This window comes from Magallana gigas, chromosome 3 (assembly GCF_963853765.1).
Source record: "Magallana gigas chromosome 3, xbMagGiga1.1, whole genome shotgun sequence".
Lineage (NCBI taxonomy): Eukaryota > Metazoa > Mollusca > Bivalvia > Ostreida > Ostreidae > Magallana > Magallana gigas.
The window spans coordinates 1815240-1834098 of record NC_088855.1 but is presented as its reverse complement, the minus strand read 5'-3'; the positions used below and the strand labels follow the sequence as shown (position 1 = coordinate 1834098).

The 18859-nt window shown below is 34.1% G+C and overlaps 1 protein-coding gene across 2 annotated transcripts in view; it reads left to right on the top strand.

Moving 5' to 3' along the window:
- Positions 1–2873: 2873 nt before the first annotated feature.
- The window catches only part of LOC105321170 (uncharacterized), a 50286-nt gene continuing 34300 nt past the window's right edge, over positions 2874–18859 (top strand). For both annotated transcript variants that reach the window (XM_066078026.1, XM_066078025.1), the window contains exons 1-2: positions 2874–3000; positions 9065–9412. In XM_066078026.1, the coding sequence (XP_065934098.1) occupies positions 2949–3000; positions 9065–9412 (400 nt within the window). In that variant the 5' untranslated portion in view covers positions 2874–2948. The remainder of the gene's footprint in view (positions 3001–9064; positions 9413–18859) is intronic.

Genomic DNA, 18859 nt, shown 5'->3' with positions numbered 1-18859 from the left:
GCACACGATCCGAAAAATCAAAAAATAAATTTGTTGCAAAAAATGTTGATGTACAGTAAACCGATTTATACATATATAGAAACACATAGCTGTACATGTTTTCCAAGTTAATGAAACGCCTCTGAATCATTAATGCAATTACCAGAAATCTTCTAGAAATCCCAAAAATCCTCATTTCAATTTGAAGGATAAATTCTGCAAAAAAACTCTAAAATATAATAATGTCATGAAATTATAAGTTTGTGCTTTGTGTTCGATATAGATTTTTTTGATAAGATTGATATTGAATATGATATTACATGTATGATATCAAATTACAACGTAAATAAAAATATTTTGCGTTTTAATCCATGGTTATGTATTTAGTATGTATGTATCCATTATTTTATTATATATAAGTTATGTAATTAGTTTAAATTTTATATTTCAAACTTGAAATATAAAGGTCATAACTTTGACAAAAATACAATACAGTATAAAAACAATTACCTAAATAAAATCTTGAAATGGCAATGAAGTATAATTAAATATCAAAGTTACATAACATGTGAGGCATTTTTAATCATGAAATCATTGTTTTCTAACTTTACACTACACAAGGACGGGTATGATTTCCCGACGATGGCGTACACTTCCGTTCACCACTTGTCTTGAATCTTATCGTGTCCTTTGATTCCTCTGTACCACAGATAAACCCGATTACTAAAATTAGTTCACTGTATACTTTTCTTTTCTCGTATCTTCTCTTCCGGTTATTGTGATAATGAGAAATTGGTTTTTTCATGCTTGACTGGATATATGTTCTACATTACTTGAAAAAAATGATCAGATTTTTTTTCTATTCACAAACATAGATTGTTGAAATCCAGTGACAACCAAACGTTATAGTTGAATAGAATGAAACAAGCTTTTTCTAAATTCAAAATCATGATAGAAATAGCGCACAGATCAACAGTAGAGAGACATTTGTTCTAAAATATTCTGACTGTTTACTTGAAATAAGAATATGACTTCTTTTTTTTGCAACCGTTTGTTGTGCTTGACCGAAGATGGTGTTGTACAGCCTAGGCGTTTTAATTTTTTAACGCGGACACTATCGTAGAACTTTTGCAATACATGGATCATCATAATGGGCGTGGTAATCCGGTTTTTATATTTTATTTGCCAGGGGCACCAAAGCATGATGGTTGGTAGCAAAATTAGAAATTGAAGCATGTTCCAAAGAGAGATTGACGTTTTTCTAACGCTTAGTTTTGTGACTTTAGGTTGGTATTTTTCAGCGTTGAATAATTTCCTTAGTTGTTATTTATATGTAATACAACGTTGTACAGTAAGTAAGACAATCATCTAAACATTATGACTGCTCTTTGTATTTCTGTTATAAGGAAAATATATCTGTTTACCATTGATAATAAGATAGAAAGGAAATATGACAGAGATGCAAGACTAAATACCAAGATATTTTTACATCGACAAAAAGACATAATTACCAGTTTTTTTAGCGGATAAAAATTGATATTATTTGCAAAATATTTGTTATCCGCAAAAACGTATACTAAGTAGACTCTTCGTCCATCATCTTGTAAAAGTGGGTTTTTTGTAACTATTGTCACATGAGAGCATAAAGGTTGTCCAAATATTTTTGTTAATAAAACATTTTGAACCAGACACTGAACTGATATTTAATTTGTGCTTAGTTCATTTAGCACTATCCGCATATATTATCAAATAGAGGTAAATAAGAACGGTTTTCCTTATAAAGCAACTCTTTTTTAATTTTATTTTTTAAGAGAAAAAATTGACAAAAAGAAAATGAAAAACGATTTTGAAAAAGAAATATAAATAAAAGAAGGTTAATGCGGGTTATGTTTTTTTTGCAATGTCGCTACCTTCATATCCCGAATGAATCACCAAAGTTTATCTACTCTTTAATAAAATACATTCCTCCAAAAAATTTCTTGCACTATAATTTTTGTCGTTGAAGCTAATTAAATATCATGTTTTATATATGACTGTTCCGTGTATGTTTCATAACCCTGACTAAGAGTGCAAATAATGGCGATACACAATATTTCATACAAACAGACATCAGTATGAATATATATATATATATATATATATATATATATATATATATATATATATATATATATATATATATATATATATATATATATATATATATATATATATAAGCATTGAATGCTTATTTTTGGATGTCGTCCGTACTATGACACACCAAGCGGTGCAGACACATAATCATACCGCACGGTTTTCAATTTGTCTGCACTACTTGGTATGTCATAGGACTGACGACATCCAAAAATAAACATTCAACGCTTAAATGGATAATCTGGTGATTATTAAATTATTTATAACTGTGCTGTAGTAAAATAACGTTTGTGCTTTTAATCAAATTGCCATTTTTACAAAAAGTACAATATTATTAATGTGTATGTTTATCAACATAGTGCGACAAATCATTTATGAATAAACTCAGAATTCTCATTTCATTCTAACATCGATTTGCTCAGTAATAATCAAACGTATCTAAATGTTAATTGCATTTCAGATTAAAATTTATCGTTGTAGCAAATATATTGGTTTTGAGTTAATAACTGAGAATAAAACGACCTTTATTTTACCTTGACCTGTAAAATTGTCGACATTATTAAAACCCACACCCATGTTAGAATTAATGCAAAAAGGCAACAGTGGAAAAAAGTCTTATGAAATATTTTCCCTGTTTACTTCAAAAAGGATTTGGATGGGGTTTTTTTTCGACCGTTTAACACATTTTCAATGCTTGACTGGGTATTATGTACAGCTATTGCGTTCTAAATTTGAGAGACGGGTACAATCGTAAAACTCTGGAACGGGTGATCCGATTTTCTTGTGTTTCCATTGAAACCAAAATCGTTGTTGGTAGCATAATCAGAAATTGAAGCATGCTTCAAAGAGAGATTGACGTTTTTCTATGGCTGTGTTTTGTGACTGCAGGTTTGTATTTTTACAGTACTAAGTAATATTCTTAGATTGTAGCTATTCGTAATGCAACATTGTTCGTTACGTTGGACCAAAATCTAAATACATGTAGTATGGCTGCTTTTTTATTTCTATGGCAAAGCAAAATTTCTCTACAATATGGGATAATAAATGCAGATTGAAAACGTGTTACTGAGCATAAAATATTCTCAATAAACATTTTCTTTAAAAATTATTTCTAATTTTTTATTCGCCTGAACCCATTTTCTTTGTTGACCATGTAAATAAAGGGAAAAGAATTCTATAATTACGTCAATAGAATTGAAATATAGCATGTCATTGATTAAACTTACTAGTGGTTGAACACGGCGTGTGTGGTATTTTCCTGGGGGGGGGGGGGGGCATTAAGGCAAATTAAGTTGGATGAAGGATCATGGTAATTTTTAGACAGTGGGAATCTTCGTTTTACACTTACCAAGAACTCTGTTAAAAGATAAAAGAAAAAACTCAATTTTATTGTTAAAATGTATTGTATACAGGAATTATGTTCACCCAATGTAATTTTCTCCGTGTCTTGAATTTGCCCAGAAATAATTTGAGACATTGAGATTTGCCTAGTCTTATATTCGCGTGCTAAGAATATGCTTAAAAAGTCATTGTATCGACCATAGAACTTGCATAAAGTTGATTTTAGTCGAGGTTCTTGATATTCTTGTTCCAACAACTTCAATTATTCAAGGATATTAATCTTTAACACACTGATTCACGGATTCATATCTTTAAAATATATCAATCAAGAATTATGTATCTGTTCTAAATGGAGACTATAAACTTGGATGGAAAAGCAAGCGCCCAATTGACATTTGACAATTTCTGCATAAAAGTAAGGTCATGTAATGTTTTAATTGATAATAAAAACAATGATCTTTTCTACAATACAATTAAATATTCATTTAATGTAGTGACCATGTTGTTGTTTTTTATCTATTAGTCCAATTCTTTAACTTATGAATGGGAAAAACGACTCGTGTCAATTCATCTCTGACATTATTTTTTACGTTTGAGCAATCATTTGTTTTGTTCCTTTCACCGTATAGAAGAAGAACCGGTTAACAATTGATTACCGGGTGTCTTTTCAATGCGTTTCTGTTCGAGCAGCCAAGGCGTTCCAAATGTTCATTCATTCATGGCAGATAGGTGATATAAACACCGAAACAGAAACTTGTGTTTGCAACAAAATTTTAAAAATAATCTTTAGAGGGATTAATGTTCTTTTAGCACTTTGGTATGCAATTATTAGCTTTGTGATTTTAAAACGTACAATACTTTCTTGAGTTTCTTGTCTCCTTTAACTTCTGTTCACTAAATTTGCTAGCAAAAGGACCTTACGAGTAGCCTGACTAATGAACTTTAGAGCAAATAAGATTAAAATCTTTCCTTGTTTAGTCCCCCGGATATGACTATAGTTTTTTTTATCGCTGTCGGTAAATCACTCTGCCCCTCTCCACTGCAAAGACCTTTTTCGTTATAGTTTGTTAATTGACTGTAGCTTCATCATGATGAACCACAAATCAATTTTAAGTATAAGTAAAAAGTTTGATCAACAGATGAAACTTATTTCAAACGACTTTTTTTTTTTTTTTAAAGTTTCATCGAGTTTTTTCCCGAAATTTATATAGCATATTAATATGTCTTACGTACAAGATAACTAGTCTTCATTATAAGATAGTAAGTCGTAATAATGGAAACTAAGTCGGTTATATTAGCTGATATATTGTTTTTACGAGATTACATATCGTAGATACGAAATAATATGTCATACACATGAGATAATAATTAGTAAAAAACGGAACGGCATAAGTCGTAAAAACGATAATTTTCATCAATCTATTAAATATTTTACAAGGAAAAGGGGACGTATCCCCACGCAAAGTTTCTAATCAAGGAACTGCTGACCGAACCTTAGAGTGGCCCAAATTGATGAAAATGATCAAGATTTTCAAGATTTACAGAATCTACGTAAACTTTTTCTTATTTTCGACTAATTTATCTCGTTCAGACGACTAATTTTCTCGTACGTATGACTTACTTGCTTAATGTTTGACATATCATCTCGCACATACCACATATTTTTTCGTTATATCGACGTTGTACCTCGTACGGACAACTTAGTATCTTGTACGACTTATTTATAATTTACTTTAACTGCAGCAATACACTTCTGCAGAAGTTTGATAGATATTCACTCACTTTTGATTTTCATTGATAAAAGTTAAGATGGTAGCAGTCGAATGTGACTTTAACATTGTATCAAACTTAAACTTTTACCGCTTGTATTTGTTATAATACATTCAGAATAAGATATGGATATTCGTCGAATGATACATATCATTATTTGGTTTAGAATGACTGCTGCTCAAATAAAACATTTCATGTATACGAGGGTTGTTCAGAAATTATTGAGACAAATCGATTATTTTCTTTTCTAAGTGACGAATTTTGGTGAAAATTGGCATAGACACTGAAAAAACACCAACAAATAATAAAACAAAGTAATATTAAAAGAATATTTAATATTTTGTTTACGACAGTAGATAAACAAGTCGGTGGTCGGGGTACCCGGCGCAGCCATGAACTCGGAGATTAAACAACTTAAACATCTACTTTATATTATAAGTGTCCGTAAAATTACAGTTAATGATAAAAGAAATCAAATTAAATATTTTCATTTTGCTATTCTATGCGACTAACTGTTGATTAAGTTTCACTGATGTTCGAGTTGAAATACAGATATGGTACACATATATTTATCAAACAATAAAAATCTGACAGCGACTTTACATTGAATTTTGACGTGAAGGCTGCGCAACGAAAACCATTAAACTGGTGGAAATCTCAGAAGAAGACCCTTTAAAGCCACGCAATTGCGTAAAAAACTATACGATGACAACACAAGGTACAGAACTTCAGTTCATCATATTTTTTTCACTAATTGTTTAACTAGAATTAGGCCAAAGGGATTAATTAACAACTTTTGACACACTAACTGTTGTCAACAGTTCTAAAATATGTAAAAAAAAAAAAAAAAAAAAAAAAAAAAAAAAAATGACTGCAGGATACATTTACAGTAATTAGACTTTCGGGTAGAAATAACTCGATTTTTTCTCAATAAAAAAAACAAGAATGAGAGAAAATGTAAATGATGACATCTTGAAATTAAAACAAAAGATGAGAAATAAAGAATAATTCTTATTTCAGTTCGTTTGTAAGGTGTTTAAAACACGGGAGCAATAAGAAGCGTTAAAATGACGTTGCGAAAAGTTTGCGGTTGCGCCGGGTTACAGGACGAAGGCACGTTGGTCAGCTTACTAGGAATGATATATTCATGCCATGAACAAGAAACTTTTCACATTGATAAACTCTATCCTGATTTACATTTTGGTAAAATTTCAAGAGTTTCTCTTTTTTACTAAAGGAATAAGAGAAAATGTCTCAATAATTTCCGAACAACCCTCGTACACATGATTTAAATCTTAGTTTTAATTCCCATATTAATACATGTAAGAGCAATACCATTCATTGAATAGAGCATTTGCCATTCAATCAAAAACTGTTAGAGTCTTGGTTGCATCATTTTTGCTTAGTTTTGTTTCTTCTTTCAAGCTCTTTTTTACCAAACAATCTGCACGCTATTGCGGGTTGGTGTGAAGGCAGCTCGGCCCTTACGCCTCTGCTTCGTTCAGTCTTATGTTTTGCGACTTAGATCAAATGAGATGGGGGAATAAGATGGCACAACTGCCCATTTGGTTTAGTCGTAAAATACAATTTCAAATTTAACATTATTTTAATTAAATATATTTGAAATGTTATAATACAAGTTTACAAAAGGGTAATTTTTTTACTATATTCACCTTGAAATATTTCAAAAACCGATCAGAAAAAAAATAAATACTTAAGTTTTGGTGGTATCGAACCCACAACCCAAATACTCAAGTTCTATAAATTTACCTAATGTCTGGTGCTCTAACCAGTGATCCATTTCAATCACAACGAAGTACGTTGTTTAAATGCTATATGAGACATTGGCCAGGAACTTACGGACTAGTATTATTTTACTAAAATGTTCAATTGTTGGGCTACAAAATGACATTTTAAAAGTATAGTGGGTCATCTCTACATTTTTCTTAATAAAAATCGGTTTAAATTCCATTAAACCGTATTTAGACTATGACAAAAATATGGAGCTTAGACCCATTTATAAAAGAAAAGGCATTGAAGTTATAAAAATGACACTATTTGGTGACTTTGACACGCATACGTCAGTTTAAATAAACCTATTACATGAATTTAAAATATTTAAGGGTTACAAACCGATGTTACGTTATATATACACTGTTGTTATTATAAAAAAAAATATCAGATTTAGTGATATTTTAATTTTGCGGTATCTAATCATTCCTCATATAGGCATTTTACACGCCTTATTCACCCATCTTCTTTATTTTTACTGTTGTGCAGTATATTAACCATTTTTATAGAATTTGTTGAAAGCAGCATTCAAAACATTATAACACGCCCAGCAAGGCCAGAGAGGTAAAATCACGATGGTTTTAAAACGTCCAAAACGTTAATATAGCATTGAATAATGCTTTTTTGAAGTATACACTCTCATAACTGCAGCGGTGTGTGCATACAAATTGAGTAACGCGCGTAAGCGCGTTATGAAAATTTGTATGCACACACCGCTGCAGTTATGAGAGTGTATACTTCAAAAAATCATGATTTAATGCTTATATTTACATTTTTTTTTAACTTCTTGCCTTGTCTGCAAATGTGATTCATACCTTAAAATTCCTATCTTATCCTAAGGGTAAGTTAATACTAATGGAAGAGCCACAGTAACAGCCACAAGCGTGAACTTTGATTTCCGCTTGTGACGTTGCAGTTTACAGCGTTCAACGTTTGTGACGTCAAAATAAAACTCGTCAATTTGACCTTTGACTACTTGTTGCATTTAGAGGCATTTGAAGATCACAGAATTTAATGAAAAAACACAATAGAATGTAAATATTACTGTTTAGCTTCTACGTCATGGGCGAAAATTAAAGTTTACGATTGTAGGTGATGCAGTGGTTCTTTTTTTTATTTTGGAACTTGCCCCTTAGGATAATAATCATACTTTAATAAATTAACTAGTTTTGAAGACAATCCAGAAAATTACAAACGCTATGATTTGCGTCAATTATAATGGCGGTGAAAAGGCATATTTATGTTTACTCATAAGGGTTACATTTACGCTGTAAATAAAAATGCTGAAATTGATCGACTACAATGATTTAAATCTATCATTGATGAAAAATATTTCATATCATGCCAGGAGTGTAATGCCTTTTTCATAAAAATAAATGATATACTCTGTCCCGAGTGTTTGCTTCCACCACTTTTTCCTTGATATTTTGATAATCATAAATACGTTTGTACTCAAATTACGTTGATCCACTAATATAAAAATATGTCCAGATTATCTGTTTTGAAACGCCCCCTCTTCTGCTTCAGGTTTCAATACATATACAAAAATAGAAAGTCTACGGGATTTTGCATTTCATCAGCCATTAATACGCCCGGATGATAACGTTGAAAATTAGCGTGAGGTATCCCGAGTACTTCCGAATTGAGAAAGATGTAAACATTTCCAATTCGGAAATCTCCGTAAGAAATTTGTTTTTGTTCCTGTGAACTTTATGAGTGAAAAATGATGATTGTTCAATGAAGATATCTCGGATATATTCCCTTTTATCAATTTCAACTGTATTTTTTCAAGGTATGTGTATTTTTATTTAAAATCAGTAAAATGTGATGGAAGCAATAACTAGGGACTATAGTATATCAATTGACATCGACGGCTAGGTTTGGAATAATTTCCCGACACGAATACAGGGTAACCACGTTCAAAATTGCTATACTGTGTACAGAGTGAAAGGATCCTGCATTTAATAGTGATTATAATGATTACATTTCAAACAACAAACTGTTAAGCATATACACAATAGTGAATCTATATCTGTTCAATTTTTTCTAGCATTGGCTCAAAACCAAGGATGCATTGCTGGCAACACAACATTGAAATTTAAACATGAGACGCTCAAATGCAAAATGGTGATAGGCTATATGTGGTCCGTTTACAAGGGTATGGACCTGTTCATCAGATATGCCATGTTTGAACCCAACGTATCAGCAGACCTTATCATATATAATGATGATATCTTCCACCACCAAGATCGAATATTCCATAGTCCCGACGAGCCTGCGACCCTATACCTCACAAATCTAAGAAAAAGTGATGAAGTCGAATATGTTTTACTACCAATTACATGTGATACATGCGTTGGTGGCAGTTGTTACCGGTATGAACGCCTAACAATCAAAGGTACATGTACGTGTAAATTATACACTTCAATATTGGCCGTCATATGTTGCCGATAGTCATTTGTTTCCAATTGTCATATGTTGCCGATAGTCATATGTTTCCAATTGTCATATGTTGCCGATAGTCATAAGTTGCCGATTGTCATATGTTTCCGATAAAATTATGTTTGCTATAGTCATATGGTGCCGATAGTCATATGTTGCTAATAATCGACTTCCATCGCGTAGATTTACCCCAAAGTTACGTATACGTGATTTTACTTATCGTCTCTTTATTACTTTGGACACCTTAGACATGTTTCCTATAGACATATGTTTCCAATAGACATATGTTTCCTATATACATATGTTTCCGATAGACATATGTTTCCTATAGACATATGGTTCCTATATACATATGTTTCCGATAGACATATGTTTCCTATAGTCATATGTTTCCTATAGGCATATGTTTCCTGTAGACATATGTTTCCTATAGTCATATGTTTCCTATAGACATATGTTTCCTATAGACATATGTTTCCTATAGTCATATGTTTCCTATAGACATATGTTTCCTATAGTGATATGTTTCCGATAGACATATGTTTCCGATAGACATATGTTGCTGAGAGTCATATGTTTCCAATAGACATATGTTTCCGATAGATATATATTGCCGAAAGTCATATGTTGCCGATAGTCTTATGTTTCTGATAGTCATATGTTTCCGATAGGTATATATTACCGATAGTCATATGATTCCGATAAACATATGTTGCCGATAGTCATATGTTGCCGATAGTCATATGTTGCTGATAGTCATATGTTGCCGATAGCATATGTTGCCGATAGTCATATGTTGCCAATAATCGACTTCCATCGCGTAAGTTTACCCCAAAGTTACGTATACGTAATTTTTCTTATCGTCTCTTTATTACTTTGGACACTGAATCTTAATAATATTGCCTTTAATTCTAACTATAAAATCACTACAATATCCAAACCTGATTATCGTGTAGAAAATAGACCTTTGATGGCGTATAAACATGCTAAAATTACCATATGACCTTGTTCCTTGTTACGTTTTCTTAGTTCGGAAACCTAAGGTCGCTAAAATTAAACTTTTTTCGAAATAAGAACATTATTAATTATCATACAGATAATTGCTTTGTTAATCTTATAAAATATATTTAAAAGCTTAAGGTTATGTCACATTTTTTCAGCTCTGTGAAAGTGTACAGTCATATCTTTTACAATTTTATATGCTATGAGATTCAATGCACTGTTATGAGATTTGTATGATATGCTATGAGAAATTGATATGAAAGGCATAATGAAATGGTATGCTTTGATGTCGAATGGTATGCTGCGAGATTTTAAAAAAGGGATCCATACACAGAAGACTTCCAAGTATTTCGAAGTAAAATGATAAGAAAGCAAAGTTTACAACAAATCTGCGATTTGAACATTCATCCTTTTAAATATGTACACTTGCAAATGTTTTCCCTTACATATTACACTGTTTGCGCAATCCGCTGTTATTCCTGCATAACATCATTATGGGTCAAGGGGTCAAAGTAGCACATGAATAATCTATGTCACTACTTTTTTATGTGCTTAAACTAACCGACTTGTGCTGAAACACATCTGTTAGATATCGTAATAAAAACATAATTCAAGCATAAAAATACACTGTAAACGTATCTGTTTTTTGTTATACGAAGTTTCATTCATTCATTTTCTTAAAAAAAAAAACCAGAACATTAATTGCGGGGATAAATGATTCATGTAAGATAGGCCTGTAAACAGAATAGTCTAATGTTTATGGGTCGACATCAAAATGCAAAAGCACTGTGAATGCCATTTTGTATAACACTTAGTGATGTCACTGAATTGACAGTCTCGGGATATGTGTTGTAAATTCTCACTAATGGAGGCCATAAACAAATTTCAATATCCCAAGAACATATTCGTATTTGAATTAAAAGTGTAAATAATAATTATATTTTATAGATATGGTAGATTCAGAAAATTGCTGCTGGTTTGTATCGAGTTAATTTTTATTAAAAGAAAGATCGAAGAAATGAACTGCGGGTGAAATGTTTACGACCTTCTCTGAATATTTTACGCATTCATTATTAATTATATAGATTTCACCGAGACAGCAGTACTGTTTATCACATTAAACACCTTCTTAATATATACTCAACAGATTTGTTAAGTATGAAACCTCATAAAAATCGAATTTAGAAAAGCTTCCCGATATTAAACTTATACATTAAACACTATAGAAAAAAATATATGCTTTAAAAAGTAAAAAGATGCTGGATTAAGAGCAAGATCTAAATCTCGCCAGTGAAAGTTGCCTACAGGTTGATATAAATTCTTTTCATGATGAAACATACCAACAGCTTTGTTTAAGAGGGTGTATCAGGGCTTTGTGTTAAACACATTGAAAATTAATGTATTAACTGACGTTTTTTATGACATATTAAAAAATATAAAATAATCTTAGAGTTTTGTCCTTTTTGACTGATAAAATTTATCAAGAATGCCTATTGTCTCTCCAAAAAAGGCAATAAAGAAGTGTTGGCCTCCTTTAAAGTCGTAAAGAAGGGGGGGGGGAGGATTAATTAAATTAATTATGACGTCATAATAATACTAGTACTAAAAAGAACCTCTTTACCATGTTATAGAAATGATATATCCACCTCTCACTACACACATAAATATGCGTCAAAATGTACAGTTTGACGTCAGATCGACAATACATCGCAACAGTCAGTTGTTAAAATACAACGTTGCATGTTGTTCTCATTTGACTACAAAGTTGCACGCAGAGGTAACTTTAAATGTAGTTAAATATGTTTCTACCGATAAACACTTTTTTAGGTCAAATCTGGAATCAGGATTATTTATAGCTAGAAACTGCATTATGATAAAAATTAATCTCTGATTTAGTATCGGTGATTTTCGATGCTTTGTCCGAGGTTAAAAATGATATTGTTTTAAAGTTCTTGACTAAATAAACAATTATTACGGTTAGTATTTAGTGTTAGAATATCAGAAATACATGACGCCAGGATACTGTTTAAACTACCGCAGGGCCGGCCCCAACAAAAGCAAGCAAGCAAGCAAAAAGCAAAGCAACAAGCATTAAACAAACATGATGTAATCAATAGGCAACTATGACGTAATTATGACGTCATCAACAAGCAAATATGACGTTATCAATTATCAATAAGCAAATATGACGTAATCATGCACTGGGTAAACGCAAGTGCATTAACGTTCTACTAAATATTTTAACCTTACTTAAGCCATATACATGATATAAGCAACCTTGAATGACAAGTAAATGGACAAAAATGTTCACAGGTGCATAGGATCAACTGTCCAATATGACGTCATGAGCGTAGAATATGTGTCGACTCTTCCATTTGTGTTGAGGTGCGGTCGAAATACGCCACTTGCAAGGGCCATAAATGCCTGTTGTCTGATGCAAATCTATTACGGGCATTTATGGAACTGCAACCGCCACAATGGGAGGACCAAAGACCATTAGTGACGGCGGCAGTACCTCAACACAGATGGTCACCAGCGGCCAGAGCTTGCTCATTTTCTTCTCCCTCAACCTTAAGTAACGATGTAACAACCTTTTCAATGTTTTCTAGGAATGAATCATTTCCCTTTTTGGACAAATGAACACCGTCATCATGAAATAATGGTGGGTCCTTACTGTCAAACTGAGTATGTTTAATAAAACTCCCCCCATAGACGTAACTAACAATATTGCTTCCCTATTGACTTTTTTTCTTGAGTCCTCCATGGCCCTAATGTCCTCTGAATACCTCCAATTGAATCTAGGGAGCAGGTTTGACCATACCAATTTAGAACGAGGGAAAAGCTTGGCTATTTGTTCCAGTGTGTCTTGGAGCTTTTCCAGCAGTGACTTTAACTCAATGAGACCTAGACTATTTGCTCCGCAGTGTATAATTAATACATCTGGGTCATTCTCAATTCTTCGCAGCACACGAAGCTTGGGAAGTAACTGACTAAGGACATACCTCCATAGCCTTGCCACCAGATTTCGGTATTAACTATTCCAAGGTTTAATCCCCCCCTTTCGTTCCCTGGACGCTATGCTCGCTCTCTTGACTATGGAGGATCCTATGACCCAGACTTTATTGACACCTATGTGCACAAAACTTGGTAGATGTTAAGCTTAGCTACTATTTACTACAAATAAGGAATGTATGATATAAGACTAGCCCAATAATGCTTATCATTAACGAATATATGTTAAGCTTAGTTACTACTTACTTAAAATGATGAATGTATAATGGTACATGTATATGAGACTAGCCCAATAATTCTTATCATTAACAAATATATGTGCGATAGGCATTAGATTGCCATCTACCCGCCGATTGGATGACATGTTGTGTTTCGCCCTGAAGTGCTAATGTAGTAGCTGCTCCTATCCGAAAGGAGTGTGACTTAAAATTCTTACTATCAATGGATGACTTTGCCAAGACCTTAGCTAGGACCGCACTAAACTGATACCGTGTTAGTGGTTTCCCCGAAAAATGACAAAATAATGGTCCCGTAATGCTTGGGCGCACTTGCAAAAACTCCTGCATTGTTTTTACTGGGCACGTTATTCCATGTGATGCATTAACTGACAATGTCACTCCCCTTCCACATTGATCGGTTTTGGAGCGTTTAATGCTTACCATAAGTTTGTTAGTTAACAGTGAAACGTCTTGGCATTGGATTATGGTTTCATGTGAATTACCCTTAGATAGAGCAATTTCACCTATCCTAAGTGATGCATGGAATGCAAGGGAAAAGGCAGCCTTATACAATGAGGTTTCATAATTGCTATAGCAAACAAATTGAAGGTTTGGGATAATGGTTTGTAAAATGTCCAGTGTGATTGGTAACCGTGTGTCTGCTGTATTGGTGGATCTTCTCATACCTTGGAGTAGCTTTTGGGTGACAAAGTTTTTTGTGGGATCATATAATGTATGACTTTTGCATTTGAAGCTGATCGCTGCAATGTATGATTTTGCCGTCGAGTGTTTGTAGTGTTTTATTGATAGATGTGCATTAAACATGTTTAAGTGTGTGTCTGGTGGCGGCCAAACTAGTGACAACCCTTGGCCAATACGAAACTGTTCAAACGCTTGGATCCCTACCCTGTATGCCTCGCTAGTGTTCACCGACATAGATGCACTGAATAAACGCTCTATTTCGCTTGAGAGAGCAAGGTCTGGAATTGCTCCGGAATTGGCCGAGGTTGTGCGTCTGCTGCAGGTGCCAGGCTCCTGAAAGTGTCCCACCTTTTGCGGGAAATAGAGTCAGCTATTTGATTAAGTTTGCCTGGGATGTGGTTGGCTTTAAACTGAATATTGTACTTTAACGCAACCAACATTAAGGCCCTAACTAATGACATGACACGCTCTGACCTAGATGACTGTTTGTTTAAAATATGAACCAAAGCTATATTGTCTATGAAAAGGATAAGTTTTTTATTATGCAGAAGGCTTCCCCAGACCATCAATGACAACACAATTGGAACTAACTCTAGAAAAGTAATATCACGCAAAATTTCATTGTAAGCCCATTGCTCTGGCCATTGAAAGAACATCCATTGGTCCTGAAAATAACAACCACAACCTAATTCTGCTGACCCTGCACTATCTGTGAAGAGTTTCAGTGTATCTGAGGTACTCCACTCACTGTCCGGAAAGTATACCACCCCATTAAAACTATCCAAGAATTCGATCCAGGTTTTTATATCTTGACGCATGGACCCTGATATCCTAATATGATGATTTTGTTTACTAGTTCCTATCATAGCATTGTAAAACCTGCGATTAAATGCTATACTACCAAGTATAGCCTTGCTGAAAAAATTTAACTTGCCCACTAGAGATTGTAGCTCCGACAACTTAATTTTCCTCTTACCTACCCAACATTTTAATAGAGTAGAAAGTTGATATACTTTCTCCTGTGGAATAGAGACTTGCATTTTGACCGTGTCTATTTCCAGACCAAGAAACACTAAATTAGTAGTGAGCAAAACTGTTTTCTCTGCGTTCAAGGGTACACCAATTTCCAAACACAACTCCTCAAATGTTTGCATAATAAATTTACATTGACTTGTGTTAGCACTGCCTATGAAGATGAAATCATCTAAGTAATGATGAATGGTATTGAACCCTGATCTTTCCTTAGCTAACCACTCTAAGAATGTGGAAAACATTTCAAATAGTTTACATGAAATGGAACACCCAAATGGCAAGCACTTATCAAAATAGAATTTACCTTCAAACTGTAAACCTAATAATTCAAAATCCCCTGGGAATATCTTAAGTAACCGAAAGGCGCTTTTTATATCAGATTTTGCAATTATTGTCCCTCTCCCCAATTGACTTATTGTTTGAATGACTGTGTCAAATGATGTGTATTTTACTGATGTGTGAATAGGGTCAATGTTGTGATTAATGCTTGCAGACGGTGGGTATGAAAGGTGCATTACCATTTGCCAACCGCCATCAGCTTTTAGAACAATACCTATGGGGGACACATGAAAGTTTAACATAGGGGGAGACTGAAAGGGGCCTGCCATTCGCCCTTCTGTAATTTCCTTATCTATTTTTTCTTGTAAAACATTTGGATGGTGCTTTGCAGACACTAAATTACTACTAAAAATTGGAAACCGGGGACCCTCATATTGCAACTTAAACCCATTAACTAGACCCTCCCTTAAAGTATGTGCTGCCTCTCTATCTGGGTAGTTAATTAAATGTTCCAGTATTTGCTGTGTCTTAAGTGGGGAAACGCCCAGGGCCCATTTGTCTTGACTGTGGTGTAACATGTCTTGACTGTGGTGTAACATGTCTTGGCTGAGGTGTAAATTGTCTTGACTGTGGTAAGACTTGCCTTGGTTGATAGGTGGACTGAAACTGAGAAGGTCTAAATGTAAATCCTTGTCCCCGAAATGACTGACCATTTGGGTGTGTAGGAGTTTGAGTGTCCATGCAGCGAATTAATGGATGTTTATTGTTGCATCTGATGCACTGGTGCAGATAGGCGCAATGGATTCTGTTACAAGAATCTCTGTAGTTAAAGTCAAAGCACTTGTTTGGCGAAATTGATGGACGATTTGTATTGGACTGGATCCCGGGCGTCATATACACCAGCCACAATTCACTATCTATTACCCCCCAGTTATTTGATGGGTTAATTGCCATCCGAAGCCTGTATTGCTCATCATATGTGACCCAACCCTGCGATTTTTCGGCCCCCAACCTAACGTCGTGCATGTATTTGAATAGTTGGTGTGTTTTGCTAGGGTGGGCTGTAAGATATATGCATGCATAAAGGATAAAGGCATCTGTCCATTTCTCAATGGTTGTCAATCTATGATTGTGTTTGGGCTGGGCTATAATTTGGCCTTGGGAGTCCATTGACAATGTGGATAGTTGTAGCCTGTTAGCATCACGCACCAGCAGGGTGGCTAAATTAATGTATTCCCCATTGACAATTTTTTGTTTGGTTGCATTATCTACATGGTAACCTAAATCTACTTGGGTTGAATTGTTAATGACAGGTTGACTAAAGTTATTGCCAAACATTAAAGACTGAGACTGAGCACCAATGTTAGTACCTTGTGCCATTTCTGTCGATTCTTGCTGGGTTGAGCCAATAGCATCTGTTGGTCCTGCCCCAGTGACGGATGGCGCCATCATCATGGGTGCTGTGGAGGGCTGAGGGGAATGGGAAGCCACCATCTGATTTTGCACCGGAGGTTGCGCTACCTGTTCTGCTGCCGTACTGCTGCTTGCACGCCCTGCCCTCTCGGGCCTCTGTCGTCTCCGGCCCCCACGCTGGCTCCTCGTCGCTGACAAATCCGTTTTTCTTGTTTTGGGCATTTTGCTCGAAATAATAAGAAATAATTAAAATTAGCAAAAATAGTAAATACTTAACGGATAAAATGGACGGTTTTTTAGTACATCTGCATTCCGTTCTGACTATCATACCCTCACGTGGTTTTCAATATGAAAACACTCGTTAAAACCCAACCCGATCGTAATCAAAATTTCCGGCTAATTGTTACTGAGATAAATGCGCATATCTGAGACAAGCTCCAATATGCGATATTATTACGGTTAGTATTAAGTGTTAGAATATCAGAAATACATGACGCCAGGATACTGTTTAAAATATTCTATTTTGTTTGAGACTCGTTTCAAATTCTCAAAGCAATGAAACAAAAATGAATAATAAAATGAATATTTTATATATATTATAGATTTTTAAATATATTAAAAGAACAGAAAACTTAATATTTTGATATATATTATACAATTCTGTTACGCAATTCAATAAAAAAAAAGTAATAAGTAGTGATATAAGGTTAATTGTAGACAATTGAAAAACCGTTACTTAAGACAGATCATTGCAACAGTTGATTAGTTATTGAAAAATGAATATTTTACTTCGCTGATTACCTTTTCTAGTAACATGTTTATTTCAACTCCAACATTGGTTTAAAAGATTACTTTTGAAGAAAAATCACTCTGGCAATATATGAAAATCTTATTATGAATCGTTCATGTAAACAAATACATGTAACTGGTTATACGTTTGAACAGTAAAAGGACGAAAAAAGTCGAAAAATTACAAGAAATTATCTGAATCTGTTAAAAATATAATTTTAAAGACTCAGCAAGGTTTTAGATTATATGTGACAATGTGAGGACATGGTTGTAACTGTCTCCTTAAGAAAGGAGTCTTCTCGTTATCAAACATAATTCTAATAATAAGAAATTCATGAGATTTTGACACAGTCAAACGGATCATCTATACAACCTTAAGTAACGATGTAACAACCTTTTTAATGTTTTCTAGGAATGAATCATTTCCCTTTTTGGACAAATGAACACCGTCATCATGAAATAATGGTGGGTCCTTACTGTCAAACTGAGTATGTTTAATAAAACTCCCCCCATAGACGTAACTAACAATATTGCTTCCCTATTGACTTTTTTTCTTGAGTCCTCCATGGCCCTAATGTCCTCTGAATACCTCCAATTGAATCTAGGGAGCAGGTTTGACCATACCAATTTAGAACGAGGGAAAAGCTTGGCTATTTGTTCCAGTGTGTCTTGGAGCTTTTCCAGCAGTGACTTTAACTCAATGAGACCTAGACTATTTGCTCCGCAGTGTATAATTAATACATCTGGGTCATTCTCAATTCTTCGCAGCACACGAAGCTTGGGAAGTAACTGACTAAGGACATACCTCCATAGCCTTGCAACCAGATTTCGGTATTAACTATTCCAAGGTTTAATCCCCCCTTTCGTTCCCTGGACGCTGTGCTCGCTCTCTTGACTATGGAGGATCCTATGACCCAGACTTTATTGACACCTATGTGCACAAAACTTGGTAGATG